This window comes from Paralichthys olivaceus, chromosome 21, assembly GCF_024713975.1.
Source record: "Paralichthys olivaceus isolate ysfri-2021 chromosome 21, ASM2471397v2, whole genome shotgun sequence".
Classification (NCBI taxonomy): Eukaryota; Metazoa; Chordata; class Actinopteri; order Pleuronectiformes; family Paralichthyidae; genus Paralichthys; species Paralichthys olivaceus.
Genome location: NC_091113.1, coordinates 11,162,985 through 11,181,681, shown reverse-complemented (window position 1 = coordinate 11,181,681; position 18,697 = coordinate 11,162,985). Strand labels below are relative to the sequence as shown.

General features: G+C 42.4%; 2 protein-coding genes across 12 annotated transcripts in view; both read right to left on the bottom strand.

Annotated features, from left to right (window-relative positions):
* Window positions 1-86: 86 nt before the first annotated feature.
* On the bottom strand, window positions 87-10,023 carry mki67 (marker of proliferation Ki-67). 2 transcript variants are annotated; one of them, XM_069517091.1, is made up of 15 exons: window positions 9,835-10,023; window positions 9,349-9,451; window positions 8,712-8,793; window positions 8,383-8,498; window positions 7,850-7,919; window positions 7,648-7,723; window positions 6,713-7,363; window positions 6,354-6,586; window positions 5,834-6,248; window positions 5,473-5,588; window positions 4,793-4,970; window positions 4,586-4,708; window positions 3,775-4,272; window positions 3,571-3,654; window positions 87-3,124 (listed from the first exon to the last, which is right to left on the bottom strand). In XM_069517091.1, exons 2-15 carry the CDS (start codon window positions 9,435-9,437, stop codon window positions 348-350), a joined length of 5,508 nt encoding a protein of 1,835 aa, XP_069373192.1. In that variant the 5' UTR covers window positions 9,438-9,451; window positions 9,835-10,023; the 3' UTR covers window positions 87-347. The 2 variants fall into 2 exon arrangements, with proteins under 2 accessions (XP_069373192.1, XP_069373193.1); XM_069517092.1 differs by lacking the exons at window positions 8,383-8,498; window positions 8,712-8,793; window positions 9,349-9,451 and having other exon boundaries at window positions 9,835-10,006.
* Window positions 10,024-11,608: 1,585 nt separating this feature from the next.
* raraa (retinoic acid receptor, alpha a) overlaps window positions 11,609-18,697 on the bottom strand; it is a 140,103-nt gene continuing 133,014 nt past the window's right edge. For all 10 annotated transcript variants that reach the window (XM_069517096.1, XM_069517100.1, XM_069517098.1 and 7 more), the window contains 5 exons: window positions 15,381-15,541; window positions 15,123-15,299; window positions 14,803-15,007; window positions 14,430-14,588; window positions 11,609-14,215 (listed from right to left, as the gene is read on the bottom strand). In XM_069517096.1, the coding sequence (XP_069373197.1) occupies window positions 14,019-14,215; window positions 14,430-14,588; window positions 14,803-15,007; window positions 15,123-15,299; window positions 15,381-15,541 (899 nt within the window). In that variant the 3' untranslated portion in view covers window positions 11,609-14,018. The remainder of the gene's footprint in view (window positions 14,216-14,429; window positions 14,589-14,802; window positions 15,008-15,122; window positions 15,300-15,380; window positions 15,542-18,697) is intronic.

The following is an 18,697-nucleotide window of genomic DNA, read 5'->3' as shown; positions in this document are numbered from 1 at the left end:
ATACCTTTGTGAATCTTTTTAAAAATGAGGACCAGGTTTTAAATGTTCAGATAAAAGAATGTTAAAAAAGACAAATCCACACGAGCTTTTGAATCATACAAAAAAATTTAATGACATTTTTCCCACTGTTAAAATAGTTGCAAGATCGGCAATGAATAGCATACAACTTGTATAAATGATTAAGACAAGATTCCCTGCAGACTTTAAGAGGAAAAAAATAATCTAGTGCTCAATTTCCTGTAGATAAAACTAGTTTCTAAAAATGCCAAACGATCTAAAACATCAAATACAAAACATATATAAAGACAAAAATCGGTCTTTTTGACTAGAAATATATACAAATGCCTTTATTTCTTTGCTGATCTTCCTCTGCGGGTTTTTGGTTGTGTCTCAGCTTCAGCATCTTTCTTGGGATCCACCGTTTCTTCAGCGACCTTTGCTCCTCGTCTGGCTCTCTTGACTGGCTGAGCTTCAATAACTTCCTCTGAGAGATCCTTCTCTTCAGTTTTGTCGGCATCGTTCGACATGTTTTTGCTCTCAGCATCAAGTTTTGTCTTCCTTCCTCGGACAGCTTTTACGGGTGTTGCTTTTGGAATCTGGGTGACTTCCAAGTCTGCTTTCCACTTCACTGATCTTTTGGACACTTTGACATCTTCTGTAACAGCACTGCTTAAGTCTTCTGAGGTAGTCACCTGGTCACTGATAACCGTCAATTCATCTGTTGTGGGCTTTGCTGCAGCCCGCCTCCCCCTCTTAGCTGGCTCTGCAGCTGGAACAGACAAATCCAGGGTGGTGGATTCTGTGTTTGTGTCCTCAGTGAGAGGTGCAGCACCTCGACGTGCTCTTTTGGCTGGAATGACTTGTGAGACTTGATTTTTCACAGCTCTTGCCCTTGTAGGTTTGACGACTGGAGCGTCTGGCTCAGCAGTTTTCTCCTCCAGCTCCTGGTCAGATTTTGCCTCTGGTACTTCAGCCTCTTCAGTAGCTTCTTTTCCTCTCCTGCCTCGTTTGGGTTTGACAACAGGCACTTCTTCAACCTCAGTGGACTCAACAGGTGTTTCACTTTCAGCAGCTAGTTTGGCTTTTCGTCCTCCTCTCTTGGGTTTTGCGGTCACAGGAACCGGCTCATTTTTCTCCAGTGGTTCAGCAACAGGCAAAGCTTCAGCCTCCTCTGGGACGACCGCTTCATCAGCTTGGATTTCTTCTTCTTCCATTGGTTTTACATGTTCTTCCTCAGTTTTCCTGGTTCTTCTTGATTTTTTAACTGGCTCTTGGACATCAGAGGTTGCAGCTGAAATAGTCTGGACATCATTCTCTTGCTTTTCTTCCCCCTGTTTGGCGTTTCTTCCCCTCTTAGCCCTGACTGGAGGCTGAGACTCCTGCTTGGGCTCTACCGTAATCGCCGTATCTTCTGAAGTCCCAGTTTGTTCAGTGGTGTCAGATTTGATCTTTCTGCCTCTTCTGGGTTTCACAACAGTGGGAATGAGCTGTTGAGGTTCTGTCATGAGAGGCCCTTCACTCACTTCAGTTTTCTCTGGCTCTGGGTGAGGCAGCGCAACAGGTGTTTGTTTTGTTTTTCTCCCTCGAACAGGCTTTACTACAGCTTCCTCTGCAGGGGGAGCAGTATCATTTTCTTCTTGGCTGGTGTTGATCAGAGAAGTCTGGTCACTCACAGCTTCAGAGGGAATCTCAGCCACTGGTTGCATTTCCAGTGATTTCTCTGGGGCAACTTCAAGTTTATCATCAGAGGCGTTTCCTTGAGACTTGGCATTTCTGGTTCTTGTCGTCTGTCGGACAGCAGGTGTTGCAGTGGCTTCAGTTTTCTTCCCTCTTCTTCCTCTGACTGGAGCAGAAACCACAGTATCCTCCTTTGCCTCAAGTTTGTCTTCAGTTGTTTTAGATTCCACAATTTTTGCTCTACGGCCTCGAACAGATTTCTTCTGACTGATAGCTGCGTCTGTTTCTGTGTCCACCTCAGGTAAACTCTCAATTACAGGTGCCAGGGGAACAGTCTCCTCGACAAATGTTTTATTTTCATCATTTCCATTAGACACCCCTTCTAGCTGGTCAGCGCAGACCTCATTTGCACTTGTAGCTTGATCATCAGAAGCCTTTGTGGCATTTCTTCCTCTTCTAGTCTTGGGGACATCTTTCGGAGGTTGAGGGGCACTTTCTTCCACTGTGAGATCAGCATCAGTGGTTTTTGTGTTTCTTGTCTTCTGTCGAACAGTAGATGGAGCTGTGGTTTCAGTCTTCTTCCCTCTTCTTCCTCTGACTGGAGCTGGGGCAACAGGCTCCTCACAATGTTCTGCTGCCTCTTGTTTATCTTCTGCTGTCTCAGGTTCCACAGTTTTTGCTCTTCGCCCTCGAACAGGTTTCTTTTTTTGAACAGGATCCACAGCAGCTGTCTCCATTTCTGTGACTTGGTCAGGTGAAGTCTCGATCACCTCGGGTTGCTCCTCGGACAGATTCTCAACAACTGCGTCCACTTCGGGTTGCTCCTTGGACAGATTCTCAACAACTGCCTCCACTTCGGGTTGCTCCTTGGACAGATTCTCAACAACTGCATCCACTTCAGGTTGCTCCTCAGACAGATTCTCAACAACTGTGTCCACTTCGGGTTGCTCCTCGGACAGATTCTCAACAACTGCCTCCACTTCGGGTTGCTCCTCGGACAGATTCTCAACAACTGCGTCCACTTGGGGTTGCTCCTCAGACAGATTCTCAACAACTGCGTCCACTTGGGGTTGCTCCTTGGACAGATTCTCAACAACTGCGTCCACTTGGGGTTGCTCCTCAGACAGATTCTCAACAACTGCGTCCACTTGGGGTTGCTCCTTGGACAGATTCTCAACAACTGCGTCCACTTGGGGTTGCTCCTCGGACAGATTCTCAACAACTGCCTCCACTTCGGGTTGCTCCTTGGACAGATTCTCAACAACTGCGTCCACTTGGGGTTGCTCCTCAGACAGATTCTCAACAACTGCGTCCACTTCGGGTTGCTCCTCAGGTAAACCCTCATCTTCAGCTGCCTGAGAGATGGGTTCCATGACCTCTGATGAGTCATTATAGTTTTCACTTTTCTCCTCTTTTGTGTCACTGACAACTTCATCTGAAACAGCTTCTAAAATAAGACAAACACAAAATCAAGTTGAGTTTCTAGCCGATATACATGCATCAGGTTTACACAGCAAGGATCATATTCGGGGAGAAACAACTTTATAGTTCTGGATATTTTGGGGTTCAAACGTGATATTCGGTGTGGATAACCAATCAAGACTTAATTCCATAAGATCAACAGCAATGCAGACATTCCAAGTCTCAGCTTCTGAAAACACATCTGTCAAAATCAATATTGTTGGTATTGATGATGATATGGCAAAAATGATAAAGAATGTGATCAGTCGACTTCTGAATTGAAGTTGTAGTTTTAAATTCTTTACGAGCAAAGATATATTAATATATATTAGAACTTGGGTGTATTGCTAATGATGAAAATAAAATTGAGATTATTATTAAAATTGATTAATTCCCAGCCGTTTCCAGGTTACAAGATTTCATTAAACTTACCTTTGGCTGAGTCAAGCTGGGGAACATCATCGATCACCTCTGATGGTTTGTCTTCTTGTAGCTCCTCATTGACAGAGTCTAGTTCTGAGAAAAAGAAAAAAAACATACAAACTTTAAATAATGATCTCATCAGTGTATTGCAGTTTTATAACCACTGTCATTTGTGACTCAAACATTATTCTTATTAAAACTTAACCAACTGACCTTTTTCTAGACACAGCACTGGAGAGCTGACATCACCAGCATCAAGAGATTCAAGATTTCCTTTAAGGTCTTCAACAGGTTCAGCTTCCTGTTTTGGGGTCTGGAAAATGTTTTTAACTCCGGTGAAGCACTCTTGCTGTTCCATCTTGTGTTTGGGAGTCTTCATGATTCTCTTCACTCCAGTGAGGCACTCTTGTTGTTCAGGTTTCTGCTTTGGAGTTTTCAAAATCTTCCCCCTCAGGTCCTCAACAGGTTCAGGTTTTTGTTTGGGGGTCCTCATGATCCTCTTCACCCCAGTCAGACACTCGGGTTGTTCTGGTTTCTGTTTGGGAGTTTTTACAGGGCTTGTCTTCACATCAGAGGAAGTCTCTAACGCAGGGATCACACTGACAAAGCTGGAGTCTTTATCTTCATTCAGGAGGCGTTGAACTGCTTCACTGTTGTAACTTCTGTCTTTCACTGTAGATGCCACATTCAGGGGAGAAACAACCATTTCCCCTGTAAAAAAACACATTTCATTAGTTTATAAATGTATTTAGTCTAATTCGACACCCTGTTAGTGTTTGTAATTATAAAGATTAATTGCTAATTTCACGCAGTATTTAGCCCATGTGAAGATACAAAAAACATAAAAATGAAGATATAATACAAGCTAAAACCGTGTCTTCTTGTCCCATACTTAACATAATTCAGCTCTACGGTTTAGTTGTTTTCCAGACATTAAATTCATCATTAATATATTTGTATACAACAGTTCCTCTTTGTGAAATGGAAAGATTGTTTCAAGAGAAACAGTATTATCACACTTTACCTGGCCCCTCCGGTGTGTTCAGAACTGATGGTTCGACCACTCCCCCTGGTGTTTCGGGGACACTTTTATTGATGGCTGATCTCTTCCTTTCATTTACTGGGGTTTTATACATTTCAGAAATTCCTGAAACCACAATGCACAACATAAGCCAAAACAAAGGACAAAGTCTATCAAATCAAATTCATTGGACCAGAAAATGCTTAATACCAGTCAAGTCTTCATCCATTTTCATGTTCTTTTTCAAGAGTACAATATTGGTGACCACTCTTGGCGCCGCACCAGTTTGTTGTAAGATGCTTTGTTTGTGAGCTCTGCCCACAACAATGGTAGCGGGTGAATCTGCGTGTCCAGTGCCGACGTGGCCCTTGAGTTTTCTTGCGGGTGTCTAAGAAATTGATAAATACAGTTATTAGAGATTTTATTCATTAATTTTTTTACTAAGAGCAACAATTTCCACGAGAATAACTTTGTTAATTCACTTTGTAACAGGAAGAAAGGTGCCCCTTTTATTCCCACTCCCTTCCTGTGGTGAGCATGTCCACTCTACCACAAGACGTGTCCAACTGATTATAAACAACTGAGACTATAAACAGTTGTTAAAAATTAGCGGGCATTAAAAACAGGGTTTATCGCTAATATTCAGCATCAAATCCTAAAATAGAAATCTCCAAAGAGTTTGGTGTTTGTTACTAGGGTTGCAACAGTATGAGATTCTTATTACCACCTCACAAAATGTGTTTCATGGTAAACTGACGTTAAAATATGATCAACTACAATGAGCCAGTGTTTTGTGAACTACTAATATATCCAACAAGTTAGTTGTTGCAAGACTTGGAAAGAAGCAATGATGTTGTGTGCCATGTTGTTGCTATGGTATCTCAGTTTACCTGTGGTTTGGACACAGTCTTCTTTGTGCTCTTTTTGGGGACCATCTTTGTAGCTGGAGCAACCACTTGAGGCTTACTTTGACCAAATTTCACAATGTCTGCCCAGGAATTTTTCACTGAAAGGAGAAAGAAAATTCTGCTTATATTTGTTTATCATTTCAATAGTTATAAACAGCACTGGTGACATACTTTAAGTCATGTAAGAATACGTGAATGATAAATGCAGTTTGATTCCTTTATAACTTTGCTCTTCACTCGTCAGTCTATTTGACACAGTAGATGTTGCTTTTGTTGATAATGGGAAGACAAAAGAAAAGACTTCTAATGTAAACGATATTACAGACTTCAGGGTATAATGTACCTTTCATAGAGGCACGTGAGATGCCACTCCTGCGGATCACTTTTACAGCGCTCTTGGCAATAGTTGGGGTCTTTCTTGAGCAGCTCTTCATGCTCTTCCTCTTCAGAGGTATTTTGGGGGTAACCATGACTAAAGGCACCTGGTCAGTGACAGAATCTTCTGCAACTGGGGATGGTGTGCTGATGCGGGACACAGAGAAGCGCCCTTGCACTGTGGGAGTTGAGGGAGAACTTCCTCTTACAGAAGATGGGGTCTTGGGCGATTTCTTTGCAGGAGTTGCTGCCTTGGGAGAAGAAGTCCTTGAGTTTGGTGATTTCCTTCCAGGAGATGCTGCCTTGGGAGAAGAGGACTTTGAGTTTGGTGACTTCTTCCCAGTTGTAGAGCCCTTAGGTGAAGCATTCTTGGTGCTTGATGGCTTTTTAGTTGAAAGAAGATACATTTTAAATAAGATAATGTGAGTCATAGCACATTTTATGGTCACATTTTGATACTTGAGTCACAATCTCTGTTAAAATCTTACCTTCAAGAGTCCAATGGCTGATGCTCGTGTCAGGAGTGACTGTTTGGGCTTATGCAGACACAAGCTTCTCCGTGGAGAGGCTCCCTTGCATAATGGAGAGTCAGGAGGAAGTCGTTTATCAAACAACTCTGGGCTCAGGTAACCTCCAAAGGAAACACGCTTCCTCTTCATTTGTGATGTGGGCAAGTCAGCTGCAAGTTTTCCACTTTTGCGCTTTTTGGTCACCTCATTTACTAAAAAAAAAAAAAAAAGGTTACTGGTCATGTTGTCAGCCACTGAATACTTAACACACATGAATGAATAATTATTGCAAATGAGTCAAAACACTTTAATGGAAATTTGACGGGAGTGTTCAATACCTTGTTCAGCTTTCCCAGAGTTTCTTGGTGATTTCCTTTGAACTTGTTCAGTGTTGACAGCAGTCACTGCAGATTTAACTGGTGTGGTCTCTCTGCTGCTTCTTCTCAATGGTGACTTTGGAGATTCAGCACAAACTTGCTCAACAATCTCTGCCGCACTAAACCTCTGGGGGGTTACACGGTTTCTCCTCTGAGGTGAAGTTGTTTCGGACTTGATCGCATGATCAACTCCTTCAGCTGCAGGTCCGGGATTCTCACAAGATTTCTGGAAGGACTTCCTCTGCTTCTTGACAGACTTTGGAGTCCCAGTATCACAATTCTCATCTTGCCCCTTGATTTCTTCAGCTTCAGGAATGACTTCAGCCTCATTCTCAATCTTAGAGGTGTCTTTGTCTTCTTTGAAAATGACAGGTTTTACACCACTTTTCCTGACAGATGCAGGTTTTGGGGTGCAAAACTTTGAGGCAGGAGTTTGAAGCAAACTGACAGAAGACTTGCGTGGGGTCTTGACATCCAGAGACTTTTTGATCATTTGATACAGATCACTGAATGGGGAGTTGGTCTTGTTTTGCTGCAGGGTGGCATCCTCCTTGGACTCCACCTCCACTGTGTTGTCCAGGGTTCGTTGGATGTTGTCATGATTTGTTCCATCTTACAAACAGATAAACCAAAACATTTTGCATCAATGGCCAGTACACTTAACAGTCCAAATATAACTGGAACAAAAATCTGAGGTCCTAGGCTAAAGAAAAAACAGGCATCAAATCCCTGCCCTTGGGACACACTGTACATAAAAAACATTAAATGCTATTCACCTTTAAATGCATTAATTATGCAACAATTTTCAGTTTCAGTAAACTAATCAATACATGCTATGTTCTAATGTTGCACTTTCATTGTGCTAAATCAGATTAACCAACATCGGACAATCTCACCTGTGAACACTTCAGAGATCTTCTTTTCTCCTGTTTCAACAGTGACAGTGTCCACCACTTGCTGATCTTGAAGAACCTAGGCAAAAGACACTGTGCTTAACACATTTATACAATCTATGCACAGAAAAGGCACAATGTGAGGCGCTCTGACCGCTGAAAGTTGAAGTCATAATCTGTTAGTTAAAGTAAAAAAGTAATTTACTTTGAGGGTTTCAGTTTTGCCTCCTGTGGTGGATCTCTTCTTTGGTGTTGGGGCTGGAGGATACTCAAACCTGAAACAACAAAGTGCAATAAAATGTAACTAAGATCCACTTACACTGGTCATTAAAATAATTAAAGCCTGAGCAGAGAGTCCACTCTGTCCAGAATATGTTCTTTAAGAAAAAAAAACATTTGTATTCTTAGATTAAATACCCATGACCATGAAGGTAAGTGGAGAAAAGAAACAAGTCAACAAAACATACATGTGTGTGTTGAACCTTCAGACATAACTGTAAAACTGGTAATTGCTGTGACAGTTGTCGCATGACTCCTTTAGTGACAATAAAAACAGTATCTGCAGCTGTTGTTGTGAGGTTGTGTTGATGTGAGGGTCATATATTAGTTAATGGCAAATACTATAATACACAAGTCATTTAAAGAGTTACGTCTCAACAGTGAAAGCAATGGGAAATATGTCTCTGGGGTTTGCTGTCCCTCAAACAGGACAGCAAATGAACCATTTGCAAGACTCACCTGAAAGAACGGTCAATAACTGTTATTACATCTCCATGCTTCAAACGCTCAGACTGCTGCAGAGCCTCCCCGTTGATTCGGGTCGGATTCACTGAGCTCAAATTTGTCAAAACAACCTGGAAGACAGAAAAATGAAGGTCACTCCAAAACACTGTCTGCAAAGTAGCTAAAGGGAGAATACTGTTTATCAGAGTTATTTTCAGTTGTCAATCTAAGATTATCTTACATATCTACAAATTAAACAATTAAATGACTTGTAACTATTCTATCACAATTTAGGCTATAACACATATGTTCATATTGTCATGCTCAGTACTGAGTAATGTTACCTCTTTATTTTCATTAAGGTCAATTCTGCAGTGCTCCTTGGAGACTTGAGGAAGCTGAATACGAATGTCACAGTCAGGTTTCCTGTAAGATGCAAGAGACACATTTAGCAACATGTAATCTAAACATCACCATGATACCTGCAACTGACAACCATCAGTTATTTGGAGAAAAGAAACAAGCAACACAATCACTAAAGGTGTGTTGGCACTGAACTGTAAAACTGCTACTTGCTGTGGCTGTTGAACATGTGAGGTCCAACAATTCATGTATGAGGGTCATCTTACCTAATACACAAGTCATTTTGTTATTATGTAAAGTGAATATAATGTTCCAACATGTGTACATGTAACGTAAAGTAGTGAACTGGAGGAGTCTGCAGATCTTCCTGTTTGAACAGGAGGGGACATGTGTGTAGGAGTCTGACGTGACTAGCTGATGGCCCGCCTCCAAACCACAGAGGACTTTTACAACACTTGGTCCCTTCATCAAACCACACGCAGTAAAATGTTGACTGCATCATCGTGTGCTTGAATTATCTGTTACACTTAAGAGGAACATCTGGATGTGAAATCCAAACCAGTGACAGAAAGGCTGAAAACAAGACGATCTCGACCAAACACATTTAATTGAGCTCACCTTCCAAACAAGCATGTGGCAGTGAGAGGAAACTCGGTGCCGTCGCCTCCACTCCTCTTGATCACCACTATTTTCCCGTGTAAAGGCATTTTCGTTACGTTACCTATGGGTACACAGCACACACGTGTCAAAACAGCTAGCTAAAGAGCTGCAGCACAGAGGTGGGCTTACAGCAAACATGGGATTTCATCGTTACAACAAAAACACGCTACAAACTGAGGGAAACGTGTGCGACGGTATTTAACGTTGACTAGCTAGCTGCATGTTTAGTGCGTGTGATTCGACGTTATTTAGCTTCTCATATTAGCTTGTGGGTTTAAACACACGTGTCTCCCCCGTGGTCACGATATAAAACATTAGCTCATCACATACAGATTGTCAATGAGTAAAAACTCGTTCATTAGCATTAGCAACAACAATGAGATAAAACCCACTGAGACATAAAGTGATAAATCCTGTATGAATAAACACACACTGCAGTCTTACCTGTAGTTCCGTTCAAAGACACGTTGACTTCGGACCATCCATAAACATCGAGCGGGATGTGTCGAAGAGGGTTTTCACTCTAATATCATGTCAGACTAAAAGCACCGTGGATATTCTACCGTACGTTAAAAGCAACATGGACGAACGACTAACATGAGCTTCGTTAACCGGCCGAGTCTCGTCGCCTCTTCCTGAGCTGCACTGTGGTATCACTCCGCTGATCTACACACCCGCAGTAAAAACTCCACAAATACTCAGAAAAACACGTGTTTTGAAATTCAGTATTCGTGTTGTTGTGTCCTCCTGTGTGTTTTAATATTTATCTGTGAGTTTGGATGAAACATTACGCGTATTTGTATAGAAGGGACTATTTTGTTTTGGAATATGGCGGAAAGATATCGCTTCGGTGGAGGGACGGTCATTTGAAACGGTTTGAAATTCCGCGCGAAGGGTTGTGATTGGTTTAAACGTCATCATCTCTGAGGAAGGCGGGTCATAGGGCAGACCAATCACTGGGCTTCTTCTTGAAAATGAGTTCAATGATCTGTGCCATAAGTCACAGATCATGTTACTACTACTACTACTACTACTACTACTACCAATAATAATAATAATAAATGATAGTGATGCTACTACTACTAGTACTACTACTAACAATTATAATACTACTACTACTAATAATAATAATAGTGATGCTACTACTACTAGTACTACTACTACTACTACCAATAATAATAATAATAATAATAATAATAATAATAATATTAAGGTTATACTACTACTACTACTTATAATAATAATAATAATAACAATAATAATAATCAGCATCATCATAATAATGATCATAGTGATACTTCACTACTAATGATAATAATAACAATCATCATCATCATCATCAGCTTTATCATCGTCCAAATAATGATAGTGATACTACTACTACAACCACTTTTAATACTACTACTACTACCAATTATAATAATTCTATATGATATATCTGTATGATTTATCAAATATATTTTTTAAATACCTCAACCTACCCCAGTTAAAAACCTTCTATACATGGAGGTTGTGTTTTCACCCACAACTAACTGTTTGTTGGCAATATCACCCAAAAACTGTGAAGAAAGAAACCATCACATTTTGCTATAGATAGGAATTAGGTGGTGGATTTTCTTTCACTTTCTTTAATTATCTTTTGTTTTATATTTCTACAATAACCAGACGGGCATGAGCAGGATTCTTCACCCTTGGTGCTGAATGCCATTCCAGTTTTTAATTGCTGAACAGCGCAATTTCAGGATAATGGCAATTTGTAAAACATGAGATAAAAAAAAATTGAAAACTGAATCTCTGAGGTCCATGACATTGCTTGTATTAGCTGGCCATAAACTTGGTTGAACCAAACCAGTAGTTTCCAAAGCTCTGAGACTATTCAGTTGTGCGTAGGTGTTTTATGGTGTAGGAGCTCAACTTTTAGGAGAAAGAATGTTTTATTTCATATTTAAAATTCACAACATTGAACTTTGATTCCAGCTTTATTTCTAATTCATCCATCATCTGTGGATCTTCCAGTGTTTGTCATGAGTCTATTCAATGCTAAAGGTTCGCATGATGAAAGTGGTTCCAAGGCTTCCAGGAAGAGTCAGGAAAGTTAAACGTGAATGTCTCCAAACATCTCCTGAATATGAATATGGTGCAACAAACGCACCCTGGATGACACCCCTGGTGCAGAGAAGGACAAGAGGACAGAGGACACATGGACAACACAAACACATTTCATAATTATTAAATGTTCATTTTATTTATTTTTTTTATCTTTTTTTTTGTTGTTTTTTTTTCAAAGTCGCATGATAATCTTGACAAAATTGCAACATATTCCATACTTCTCAAACTGACGGTGTGTCTGTTGCTATTCCAGATTAGCTGTGGAGGGAAAACGTTGTGCGCCGTTCTGGACATGTTAAGTCCTAAATGATGAAAGCAGCTTTGACCGTACAAATTAAAGTAACACATGAGCGACTCAGAGAGACTCCACACTGGCATCCTATGTCGTAACGTTGCGTGGTCAGAATCTCTCTGTGCAAGTCCTGGTCTGCCAGGCCTAACGAAAGTGAGTGATTGAAGTAAAAACCAGGGGCTCAGTAGCAGAAGTGTGAGAGTGTGTGTGTGTGTGTGTGTGTGTGTGTGTGTGTCTGTGTTTGTATGTGTGTGCGTGTCTGTGATTGAAGGGTTACGGGGTGCAGCACAGAACAAATACAAAGAACAGGCCAAGCACAAAAAATGATTCCTTCCTGAGACATTGGCGTGTGTACAGTAATGATGGTCTCGATGACGTGTGTTGACGGTGAAGGCGTTTTGGCGTAAAAAGTGAGTCACAGGGTGCGAGGTTGCTCTGGATCCGGCAAAAAAGTCACATATTGGTTACTACCACAGGGAGATTTGTGAGGACTTGGTTGACAAACATCACATTTGGGACCTTCACTTGCCTGACCACTGACAGCGTAGAGGGACCACTACTATCTAGTCTTTCCCCAGCCACTACAGATTATCGATCCATTCAGAGACTACGGAGAATCACTTGTGTTTAATACAGTGTGTATGTACACCATTCTTCACATTTTAACTCTCGTTTGAAGCTGGGCTGCTGTAGCTCACGTGAATCTGGCCGGCTACATGTGGCCACCATTTTCATGAAACACCATCTCTTTCTGCTACATGGCCAAAAAAAACAAAAAAAAGCTTTGCCCCGGGTGGAGTGCTACTCTGTTATCTACTGTACGTAAAAACATGATTTAAAAGTGAAGGGGAAGGGGGCAAAGGTTGAAATTGTTTGTAAAAGCCACATTCTGAACAGCCAGTGATTGGTTAAGGGTCTGTCCAGTATTTAGTAGGACACAAAACACGAAAGAACTTCCTTCAGTAAAATGTGCTCAAAATGTCATTTTCTTGAATCACAAACCTATAAACAAAAAAAACACATAAAAGGTATTCTTTAAAAAAAAAAAAAAATCAGGTGAAGCCTAAAACTCTTCATAGTTTTAAAGAAATGAATACAGCTTATATACACAAACTCAAAGGCTACTTAAAATACACCTTAATAATGAATCTTCATTAATTTGATTTCTTGAAAGGACCTGTGACCATATCATACAACCGAGTTCATACAATCATTTTTATCCATTCTCTTGGAAGCAAAAAAGACAGAAAAAGAAAAAAAAAAAGAAAAAGGAAAACAAATCCAACCTGGAATAGTAGGTGATATTCATTGAGACTTGTTTTCTGTGCACGTTTGTGTATGTTTGTGTGTGTGTGTGTGTTTGTACTGTGTGTGTAGATTGGAGAGACATTTCATCATCTTTTGCTTTTTGTTAATTTGAATTGATGTACAAATGTGATAAAACGGAAACATCTCTCTCAATACTCATGATGGGTATGAAAAGATTCAAACAGTGAAGCAGTACAACAGTTTCTAATCTCAGGAAACATGTCCTCATTTCAACCTGCCATTCATTCTCTTCTGGACATGTCAAACACAATAGTTCCTTAACTTTTCTATATATATTTATATATCTTTTGTATGAAATCTGTTTTTTTTTTAAGTTGGAAAAAGAGAAAAAAAAAAGACCCAAAGTCTTTGAGGAGGAGGGGGGGTCTTATGACAAGTCCCGAGCTCGCAGTCTGCCTCAGAGTACAACAACAACAAAAAGTGTCTGGTGTTCGTCAAATCAGTCTGTATGCACTGTCCTTGTCCATATATTTGTCCCATGATGTCCCACCCAGTCTCAGTTCCATTCAACACTGGTCTCCACTGCATCCAGATTCCATTTCATCAGTCTTTTGGAGAGAGGTGGAGAGGGGAGGAGCAGCGATGGAGAGGAGAGTGGAGGGAGACGGAGGAGTCATCAGCAGTGTTTACGGTGTGGTCTCTCAGGAGGCATCCTGACGCCCCGGCCTGCCCTGGCCCGGCCTTACCTCCCCTCGAGTCAAGACAGTGCTCCAGAGTGAGGGAAAGCAGGTCAGGAGGTGAAGGGGTTTTGTGACGTAGGAGAGGAGGAGGTTGGCTCTGCCAGTCTCCTGTGTTCAGCAGTCAGAGTCCAGGCCCCCCTCCCTTCACTCCTCCTCTTGAGAACACCGACGGAGGAGACAGAGCATTGTGAGGAAAACGTTTAAAAGGTGGGCCGTTACTATGGCGATTGTGTGGCTGGACTGCTTTGGGCAGAGCTGGGGGACAGACTGGGGCTGCAGCTTCCTGGGGGGGCACCGCTCGGCCGGCTGCCTGTGGCCCCGCTTTCCAGACCTTCTGAGTTCTCCAGCATCTCCTGGATGAGAGGGGGCATGGAGCCGGGGATCTCCATCTTCAGGGTGATGACGCGCTCAGCGCCTGTAGAAGGGACAAGAAAATATAAGCAACCAAAGTTCAGACCAAACACGTTTTAAATATCAATTCATTCTTTCCATTGTACACCATTTAAACATGATAGAGAGAAAGATGCATTTCTAAAATGTCAACATGTTCAGAATTATCAATGATGTTTAAGCCGAAATAAACCAATAGTTTACAGATAAACCACAAAAGACAAGTGTGGAGCACAGACCTTTAGCACTGATGCTTCTCAGATCAGTGATCTTCATCAGCATCTTGGGGAACATGTGCGGTTTGTGGGGCCTCCTCTTCCTTACATAAATTTTGAGCGCCTCCAGCAGGGGCTCCTGCAGGACGTCCACCTTCTCTGCCTCTTCCAAGTCCTGACGATCTGTGGACGAACACCAAGTACAGAAAATGTGTGTCAGTTTCCTACCTATTGTCATGATCAGAAAGAACCACTAGGTGGTGCTCACTGAAAGAGTACAGCACAGCATGGTCACTTCATTTCATTTTCATACAGAGGTGACATCCTGTCCTCCAACAAGGTGTTAAGAGTATTCACATGCAGCATGTTGGGTGTAGGTTTTTAAGGGGCTTTGTACCTCCACACAGCAAACAGATGGCGCTGAGCAGCCCTGTCTCTGCATCGTCCATCTCCAGAGGAAGGAGCTGGTTGGCGAAGGCGAAAACCAGGTCGGTGAGGGGACCAAAGCCGGCGTTGTGCATCTGGGTTCGGTTTAACGTGAGTCCATCTGAGAAAGTCATGGTGTCTTGCTCTGGTGTGTAGCGTGTACAGATCCGCAGTATCTGTGGGCAGCAGAGACAGAACAGATTGTTCAGACACTTTTTTAACCACTCCGCTATTTCCTTTTTCAAATCTGGGCAGTGTTCGGTGACATTTTGTGAGCTGGGCTGTTCTTACCAGGATGTCCAGACAGGCGGCTTTGAGCAGGGTGATCTGGTCAGCGATGGTGAGCGTCGTGAAGCCGGGCAGCTGCTTCGCAAACTCCACTGTCTTTATGATGCACTTAGTGGAGAGTTCGCTGAACTTGTCCCATAGGTCTACGTCCAAAGACACACGTCGTTCTGAGCTGTTACTCTGTAAGAAGGGGTTTTAGATATTTACAACTGACCACAGATTTTCAGGTTACTGTAACTGTGTGCATGTCACAACACTAACCGTAGTGTATTTGCCCAGCTGGCAGAGAGAGGGGAAAGTTTCCTTGTGTGCCTTGCGAACCCTGTCGATCATCTGCTCCGTGTCGGGACTCAGCACGTAGCTCTCCGTACACTCCTGCTTCTTCTCATCCTTTTTCTTTTTATTCCGGTCGTTCCTCACGGCTACAGGGAGAGAAAGAGGTTCGGTCAAATAAAACACCTAAGCTTTAATTATCTACATTTATAAAGAGTGGTTATCACAAGCAATAAAACAGCAATGCTAATGAGATTGCTTTAAAGGGCGTAGCAACCACAAACTGGTTACTATGTGTCAGACATTAGCACCACCTGACACCACCTCAAGGAAAACTGAGATCATGATCAAAGTCATCAGTGGGGAAGGATGTTCCGTCTTTGTCAAAACGCAGCAGCAACTGCAGCTTCATGTGTCTTATCTACTGCAATAAGATAAATGTTGTCAGACAGCTATGGTAATGGAAGGGAGGTGGAAAAAACTTGAAATAATCCAGCGGTGTTTGCCTCTGGGCAATCTGGCTGAGAATAGTCTGTTCACCCAAAATGACAAAAAAACACCAGGCGGGGTGTTTAGCATTGGAATCCCATTACAGGCTCCATCCATTTCTCCCGGCCTATCCACACTGGGGTGCAGTTTAGCAATGACTTGGTTGTGTATGTGTGTGTTGAGGGTGGGGGGTGGGGGTCTGGTGAGATGGGGTGCTACTTGATAAATAGTGGTGGGGGATGGAGCTATCCATAAGGCTGACAAATTGCCACAGCTTTCATTAGGGGTTCCCGGCTAATCTAATAACATAATATGACAAATATCCTGCCTCTAATGGTTTTAAAGGGCTCGGCTGCTCAGCTCAAAAAAACCTTCCAGCTTTCTCTCTCTCTCTGTCACACATTTCTCCCCCTCTCTCTTGGTTATACAACAAGCGCTCGCCTTTCTCGCTGTACTCTCATTTTGTTCCATTCTCGCCGAAGCACGCTATGTCTCCATTTTAAAATTGTATTGCCTTAGCTTAAAATCCCCACCCCAGCCCTCCCTAAAATCCTCTATCATTTCTCTCATCTCTACCTCCCCTCAGGGTACCTGAATTTCGCCCTAGCAGCTGACCTCAGATCAGATTTTCCTCGTCTTAATCCTAACCTTTACCATTAAGGGCCAGAGAGCTCAGGCTGATGGGAGATCAGTGTCTGTGACAGGGGGGCCTGGCCCGGGGCCAGGCAGGGATGCACTAGTTGGAGCTGCTGCTCATTCATCAGCCCACAGACAGGCCTCCCTGCCTGGGAGAACATGAGAGGAAGGAGGAAGGTGGGGGCTGGAAGTCTGATGCTGCACTATGTTACTGCTAAGCACTGTTCGCCAAAACAAGACATGGATAAGACCCTGCTGAGCATATAGAGCATGGTAATGCATTATTTTCCAGCATTTTATTGCTACTGTGGTAGGTTAGCTTAACCATAGTCACGAAAACGCATGTGGACTTACAATGGAAAACACAGCAGTAAAGTGTGATAACCAATATTTGACACTATGTAAGGACATAAATCATTTCAGTGAAAACAAGCAGTACAAAGCCTTCCACTTCCATTTACTGTAATGAGCTAATTATGACTTAGTTAGTGACAAAACACCCTCGTAAACAACCATAAATTTTTGAGGCCAGTTGCATAAAATGGTAGTAGTGCTGCTGAACATATCTGGGCCTGCTCTGCTTGTGGCACTGATTGGGAATCTGCGTCCTGTCTGTCGTGAGGGGAGGGGCGGAGGGGCCGCAAAACAATCGATGTCCAATTAATTCACAAATAAAAGTGGGGCATCCCTAGTGCCCAGACATTACCCACACTGACAAATTGGCAGCACAATCATAAGCCGCACAACACAATTTAATGAAGTCATTAAAGAACTATTAGGCACGACTGGCGATCTGTCATGGCGAATTGCCACATGCAATAACTTGGAGGAGGGGGGGGACTGTGGCAGGGGAGCTCAAATGAAAGAAATACTGCCTTTGGTTTTTTATTATGTGCATGAGTGTGTGTGTGTGCGCATTTTTATGTTTGTGTGGGTGTTAAGTTCAAGCAATGCATCTTTCAAAATGCATTATGAGAATATGAATGCTAATGGGGGGACTTGCATCCTGAATTGTTTGTGGTTACATGTTCATTGCATAAAAATGATTTACACGAGCCAGTGTGTAACGTGAACGGAATACTGTAACAGTGTAGATATGTGTACACACACACACACACACGCACACACACACATGCACACACACACATGCACACACACACACACACACCACTCAATCATTTGTTCTCATTGTGGATTTCAGCTGCAACGTGCAGTTAATAGACAATTTCTGTTAGTGCCTCAGTGTGTATGTATTTCTGTGTGTGTGTTTGCGTCTGTGTACAAGACAGAGAGGTGGGCAGAAAGGGATAATTCGTGTGAGGAAAATTAAAGCACTGGCAGCTCGTCCATCACACAGATTAAATTCAATGGAAAGATAAAAATGTCAATGTTCCCCCCGCTCCTGCTGCTCGAAGCGCAGAGCCACCGTCGACAGTGATGAAACTTTCTCCCTCCCTCCCTCTGTCCTCCAGCCTCTCTCTTCCCTCCCTCCCTCCCTCCCTCCGCTCTTTTTCTCTCCCTCTCTCAACTCCTCAGTTTCATTCTCACTGCTCTGCCTTCATCTCGCTCCACTATCCTGCCTTCCTGGCTGATGTTATCCTCCTCCTTGCGCAGTTCTACATCATTCTTTGCTTCATCTTATTTTACTTTTATTACTTTTTTCAATCGCTGGATAACACCGTCCTCGAGGAACTAGTGGGATATAGTTTTGAGAGCTTTAAAGAACGAACAGGGAGGGGATGAAGAAGGGAGGGAGGTACTGAGGGGTGACAGCTGCTCTGAACTGTATCATGAACACATTGTGGAGGATTGTGCAACTGAACCATGTGATCACTCCTCAGGCACAAAAAAACTTTAAATAGAGAAATGCACGCAGGGGGAATTTACTTAACTAACTATAGTATGACTGTGCTTTAAATTAAATGTGGCATAGTATAGGCAGAGTCTACTTAGGTCAGTGTTTATCAAAGCAAAGCTGGTTTGCAACGTCTTATATTTCTATGAGCACTCAGAATTAGATTCCTCCTACATATTCAAATTTTAAATCATTACAGACTATCTGATGAGTAAAATGTAAATCAAAACAAATGTCTGGCTGTTTTATGTAGCAGAAGTGTTTGTTCCCAACTTGTTACTAATCCCATGACCACATTCATGCTGCAAACTACTTCACTGGCCTG